The following is a 7,257-nucleotide window of genomic DNA, read 5'->3' as shown; positions in this document are numbered from 1 at the left end:
TAAATGTATTTGATTATTTATATTGTTATAAATGTATTTGATTATTTATAATGTTATAAATGTATTTGATTATTTATAATGTTATAAATGTATTTGATTATTTATAATGTTATAAATGTATTTGATTATTTATAATGTTATAAATGTATCTGATTATTTACATTGTTATAAATGTATTTGATTATTTATAATGTTATAAATGTATTTGATTATTTATAATGTTATAAATGTGTTTGATTATTTATAATGTTATAAATGTTTTTGATTATTTATAATGTTATAAATGTATATGATTATTTATATTGTTGTAAATGAATTTGATTATTTATAATGTTATAAATGTATTTGATTATTTATATTGTTATAAATGTATTTGATTATTTATAATGTTATAAATGTATTTGATTATTTATAATGTTATAAATGTGTTTGATTATTTATAATGTTATAAATGTTTTTGATTATTTATAATGTTATAAATGTATATGATTATTTATATTGTTGTAAATGAATTTGATTATTTATAATGTTATAAATGTATCTGATTATTTATATTGTTATAAATGTATTTGATTATTTATATTGTTATAAATGTATTTGATTATTTATAATGTTATAAATGTATTTGATTATTTATAATGTTATAAATGTGTTTGATTATTTATAATGTTATAAATGTTTTTGATTATTTATAATGTTATAAATGTATATGATTATTTATATTGTTGTAAATGAATTTGATTATTTATAATGTTATAAATGTATTTGATTATTTATAATGTTATAAATGTGTTTGATTATTTATAATGTTATAAATGTTTTTGATTATTTATAATGTTATAAATGTATATGATTATTTATATTGTTGTAAATGAATTTGATTATTTATAATGTTATAAATGTATTTGATTATTTATAATGTTATAAATGTATTTGATTATTTATAATGTTATAAATGTATTTATTATTTATAATGTTATAAATGTATTTGATTATTTATAATGTTATAAATGTGTTTGATTATTTATAATGTTATAAATGTATTTGATTATTTATAATGTTATAAATGTATTTGATTATTTATAATGTTATAAATGTATTTATTATTTATAATGTTATAAATGTATTTGATTATTTATAATGTTATAAATTTGTTTGATTATTTATGATGGTATAAATGTATTTGATTATTTATAATGTTATAAATGTATTTGATTATTTATAATGTTATAAATGTATTTGATTATTTATAATGTTATAAATGTATTTATTATTTATAATGTTATAAATGTATTTGATTATTTTCTGCTTCAGAACTGAACAAGGATTTCTGCTGCTCCTCGTGTCCACGTTCCTCTACAACCCAAAATCAGCTCCACAATCACATCAAGAGCTGCAACCATGATAAATATGAGACTCTGGTGAAGATTAAGACTGAACATGAGGATTTGACGCCCACCAGAAGCTCCAGTAATCAGCAAACGTCATCTGGTACTGTCAGCATTAACACGTCTCTCAGTCCCACACAGGAAGAAGGAAACGTCTGCTCACAGTGTGGGAAGAGCTTCAGTACCCGGGGTGCTCTCAAAATACACCAGCGCATTCACACTGGAGAGAAACCGTATCAGTGCTCACAGTGTGGGAAGAGCTTCAGTACCCAGGGTGCTCTCAAAACCCACCAGCGCATTCACACAGGAGAGAAACCGTATCAGTGCTCACAGTGTGGGAAGAGTTTTAATACACAGGGTAATCTCAAAATACACCAGCGCATTCACACTGGAGAGAAACAGTATCAGTGCTCACAGTGTGGAAAGAGTTTTAATACAAAGAGTGAGCTTAAAATACACCAGCGCATTCACACAGGAGAGAAACCGTATCAGTGCTCACAGTGTGAAAAAAGTTTTAATCAACAAAGTAATCTCAAAATCCACCAGCGCATTCACACTGGAGAGAAACCGTATCAGTGCTCACAGTGTGGAAAGAGTTTTAATGGACAGGGTCATCTCAAAATACACCAGCGCATTCACACTGGAAAGAAACCATATCAGTGCTCACAGTGTGGAAAAAGTTTTAATCAACAGAGTAATCTCAAAATACACCAGCACATTCACACTGGAGAGAAACCGTATCAGTGCTCACAGTGTGGAAAGAGTTTTATTACACAGAGTAAACTCAAAACACACCAGCACATTCACACTGGAGAGAAACCATATCAGTGCTTACAGTGTGGAAAGAGTTTTTATACACAGAGTAATCTCAAAAAACACCAGCGCATTCACACTGGAGAGAAACCATATCAGTGCTTACAGTGTGGAAAGAGTTTTTATACACAGAGTAATCTCAAAATCCACCAGCACATTCACACTGGAGAGAAACCGTATCAGTGCTCACAATGTGGGAAGAGTTTTAATCAACACAGTAATCTCAAAACACACCAGCGCATTCACACTGGAGAAAAACCGTATCAGTGCTCACAGTGTGGAAAGAGTTTTAATAGACAGAGTGATATCAAAATACACCAGCGCATTCACTCTGGAGAGAAACATTATCTGCATCCAGAATCAGATACTAACAGAGTCTGGACTAGATTTTAATCAACAGAGTTTGTGCTGTTAATACAGTTCATGTGGTAAATGTTTACTGTTTGTTTGAGAGTCGTTTGGTAACTGATGATGATTCATAGTAGCGGTTCGCTAAGTGAAGCGATTCGTGCACGAGAAGGTAGTGGAGCCTCATGAAGTTCATTTCATGCCTTTGGATGCATTGTGGGTATGTTTATTTGTTAATAGACGTTTTAATTGATGATTATTAAGAGTATTAGTTGATTTTGTATTACATGCTTGAATCAGGTTAGCTCATGATGCATTAAGTTAAATGAATTTGCACATGTTGGCTTATTAGTATTGAAATGCATAACTTGGAATAATATGCATATGGACTTTAAACTTAAATATCATTTAATATTCATGTCTTGATGTGCTGAAGTTTATAAACGTGTTGTTTTTACTTCTTGTAGTTTAACCCTACTTCCCGTTTGCCATTAAACAGAGTTGAACTAAACATCTTCTACAGCGTGGTGATTGGTGGAGGAGTTATCTATGCAGGGCGTATAAAGGTGGCAGAATAGAGTTAATACACCAGCGCATTCACACTGGAGAGAAACCGTATCAGTGCTCTGTGTGAGAAAAGCTTTAATATACAAAATGACCGTAAAATACATCAGCGCATTCATACTGGAGAGAAACCGTATCAGTGATCTCAGTCTGGACAGAGTTTTACAGTTTTTCTCAATCGTTAAAACACTAAACCCCATTCTTGGAACACAACTGTCAACTGCCAAAACTTGTCTATTGAATGACTCACTCATTTCACAAAACCTTAAACCATTTTCTCCTAGTTTGATACAGTTTCACGTCTGATTCAACCTTTTTGCAAAACTCTAAACACATTCTCACTGACTAACACACATTTCTCATGGTAGTGCACTTTGATGCAAAATGGCACACACATGCCACAAAAGTTAAACACAACAAAAACACTATTGTCACCGTTAACACACTACAGGTAAAAACTGTGCACACACGTGTCATATCAGTAAAAAGGAGTTAAAATGATTAGGTAAACAGAATAAAAGTCATTTCAGATGCATGTGGCATTTCTGAGCTGTATTGTTACTAGCAATAAAGGGCAACAATAGAAGAAGAAGAGAAGGGCGTGTCAGAGGTGGTGGACGAGGAGGAAGATGAGGATGACCAAGAACAAGAGGAGTTATATCAAATACTGTATTCTGTGTAAAGCAGCACATTTATACAACAACATGAGGTCTGTCATGATGTGTCACTTTTAAACTAAAAACCCCGGAGACACCCCATGAATGTTTACATTTGAACAAAGCTGGATTTATTCTCACAAAGAGGTGGAGAAGAGGTCTCATCTGATAAACATATCAGTTTCATATATCATACAGTGTATCACAAAAGTGAGTACACCCCTCACATTTCTGCAGATATTTAAGTATATCTTTTAATGGGACAACACTGACAAAATGACACTTTGACACAATGAAAAGTAGTCTGTGTGCAGCTTATATAACAGTGTAAATTTATTCTTCCCTCAAAATAACTCAATATACAGCCATTAATGTCTAAACCACCAGCAACAAAAGTGAGTACACCCCTTAGAGACTACACCCCTAAATGTCCAAATTGAGCACTGCTTGTCATTTTCCCTCCAAAATGTCATGTGATTTGTTAGTGTTACTAGGTCTCAGGTGTGCATAGGCAGCAGGTGTGTAGTACAGCTCTCACACTCTCTCATACTGGTCACTGAAAGTTCCAACATGGCACCTGTCAGTGCTCAGACCATACGCCGCACACTACATCAAATTGGTCTGCATGGCTGTCACCCCAGAAGGAAGCCTCTTCTGAAGTCTCTACACAAGAAAGCCCGCAAACAGTTTGCTGAAGACATGGCAACAAAGGACATGGATTACTGGAACCATGTCCTATGGTCTGATGAGACCAAGATTAATTTGTTTGGTTCAGATGGTCTCAAGCATGTGTGGCGGCAATCAGGTGAGGAGTACAAAGATAAGTGTGTCATGCCTACAGTCAAGCATGGTGGTGGGAATGCCATGGTCTGGGGCTGCATGAGTGCAGCAGGTGTTGGGGAGTTACATTTCATTGAGGGACACATGAACTCCAATATGTACTGTGAAATACTGAAGCAGAGCATGATCCCCTCCCTCCGGAAACTGGGTCGCAGGGCAGTGTTCCAGCATGATAATGACCCCAAACACACCTCTAAGACGACCACTGCTTTATTGAAGAGGCTGAGGGTAAAGGTGATGGACTGGCCAAGCATGTCTCCAGACCTAAACCCAATAGAACATCTTTGGGGCATCCTCAAGCGGAAGGTGGAGGAGCGCAAAGTCTCAAATATCCGCCAGCTCCGTGATGTCGTCATGGAGGAGTGGAAAAGCATTCCAGTGGCAACCTGTGCAGCTCTGGTAAACTCCATGCCCAGGAGAGTTAAGGCAGTTCTGGGAAATAATGATGGCCACACAAAATATTGACACTTCAGGAACTTTCACTAAGGGGTGTACTCACTTTTGTTGCCGGTGGTATAGACATTAATGGCTGTATATTGAGTTATTTTGAGGAAAGAATAAATTTACACTGTTATATAAGCTGCACACAGACTACTTTTCATTGTGTCAAAGTGTCATTTTGTCAGTGTTGTCCCATGAAAAGATATACTTAAATATCTGCAGAAATGTGAGGGGTGTACTCACTTTTGTGATACACTGTACATATCAAACATAACTGATCAACCTGCAATTATAGAAATGCCTGATCATTGTGGTGGCAATGTGAACATGTAGCCTAGCAGTTAAGGTACTGGACTAGTAAACCCACTGCAACGTTGCCACTGTTGGACCTTTGAGCATGACCCGTAACCCTCAGTTGCTTAGACTGTATACTGTAAGTTGTCTGGATAAAAGTGTCTGCATATTGCTGAAAATGTAAAATGTATGTGCGGCCATCAACAGCAATGGGGTACTACTAACATTTCTGGATGGTCTACAAGATGCTTTGATTGGACTTCAGCAGGGGATCCTGAGCTGAGAGAGCACCACTCTGTGTACGTTGTTGTTTGTCTAAACGTTAGTGGTTTATCAATAACCTCTGTTTCATAAATCTAAGCCTTCAACCATACTTTCTCTTCCTAAAATCATTTGAGGAATTCTACTCGGCGTACCCAGAAAAATCTGCTCCAGTCAGTGGATGCCATGTGATGACATTAGAGTGGATTCTTCTCAAGCCTGGATTATGCATGGATTTTTTTTGCATTGTCTAGATAGGGAGAATATTGCCTGTGATGTAGATGAAGTCCTGTGGCCTGACCGAGCCCAGAGACATGATCCTGTGGCAGAATAAATGATTGACTTTGCAAACTGTATACAACCCCTGGCAAAAATTATGGAATCACCACTCTTGGAGGATGTTCTTTCAATTGTTTAATTTTGTAGAAAAAAAATAAATCACAGACATGCCACAAAACTATCATTTCTCAAAATGTCAACCTTTTGACATTTAAGAAACAATAAAAAAGAAACAAATATAATAGTTGTGGTCAGTCACAATTGCTTTTTTTTAGATCAAGTAGAGGAAAAAAATATGGAATCACTCAAATCTGAGGAAAAAATTATGGAATCATTAGAAAACACTGCACCATTATTACTTTGTTGCACCACCTCTGGCTTTTGTAATGGTTTAAACTCTCAGAGGCATGGAGTTAACTAATGACAAACAGTATTCTTTATCAATCTGCCTCCAACTGTCTCTTATTGCTGTTGCCAGATCAGCTTTGCAGGTTGGAGCCTTGTCATTGACCATTTTCTTCCATTTCCACCAGAGATTTTCAAATGGATTGAGATCCGGACTATTTGCAGGCCATGCCATTGACATTATATGTTTTCTTGAATGAAAGTTTTCACGTCCTTTGCCCTATGGCAAGATGCATTATCATCTTGAAAAATGAAGTCATCATCACCAAACATCCTTTCAACTGATGGAATAAGAAAAGCGTCCAAAATTTCAATGTGGACTTTGGAATTTATTGAAGACCATCGCCTTTACCCGACATGCAGGCCCATATCATCAACAACTGTGGAAATTAACATGTTTTCTTTAGACAGTTATCTTCATAAATTTCACTGGACAGACACCAAACAAAAGTTCCAGCATCATCACCTTGCCCAATGCAGATTCGCGATTCATCACTGAAGATCACTTTTATCCAGTCACCCACAGTCCACGGTTGCTTTTCTTTAGCCTATTTTAACCTTGTTCTTTTCTTTTTAGGTGTTAATGATGGCTTTTGTTTGGCTTTTCTGTATGTAAATCCCATTTCTTTTAGGTGATTTCTTACAGTTCAGTCACAGACATTGACTCCACTTTCCGGCCACTTGTTTCTCATTTGCTTTGTTGTGCATTTTCTGTTTTCAAGACATATTGCTTTAAGTTTTCTATCTTGATGCTTTGATGTCTTCCTTGGTCTACCAGTATGCTTCCCTTTTACAACCTTCCCATTTTGTTTGTACTTGGTCCAGATTTTAAACACAGCTTACTGGGAACCACCAACATCTTTTGCGACATTCCACGATGATTTATCTTCTTGAAGGAGTTTTATAATCTTCTCATTTGTTTCAACTGACATATCTTGTGTTGGAACCATGATTCATGACAATCTGCT

The 7,257-nt window shown here is 35.2% G+C and overlaps 1 protein-coding gene across 1 annotated transcript; it reads left to right on the top strand.

Moving 5' to 3' along the window:
- Positions 1-1,556: 1,556 nt before the first annotated feature.
- LOC134325936 (zinc finger protein ZFP2-like) lies at positions 1,557-3,027 on the top strand (the record flags this gene model as incomplete). Its single annotated transcript, XM_063008141.1, has 1 exon — positions 1,557-3,027. A coding segment is annotated over one exon (1,038 nt), but the record flags the coding sequence as incomplete, so codon positions are not given.
- Between the last annotated feature and the right edge of the window lie 4,230 nt (positions 3,028-7,257).

This window comes from Trichomycterus rosablanca, chromosome 14, assembly GCF_030014385.1.
Source record: "Trichomycterus rosablanca isolate fTriRos1 chromosome 14, fTriRos1.hap1, whole genome shotgun sequence".
Lineage (NCBI taxonomy): Eukaryota > Metazoa > Chordata > Actinopteri > Siluriformes > Trichomycteridae > Trichomycterus > Trichomycterus rosablanca.
Note: the sequence above shows the minus strand (reverse complement) of the source record. Positions and strands in the feature narration are given on the sequence as shown.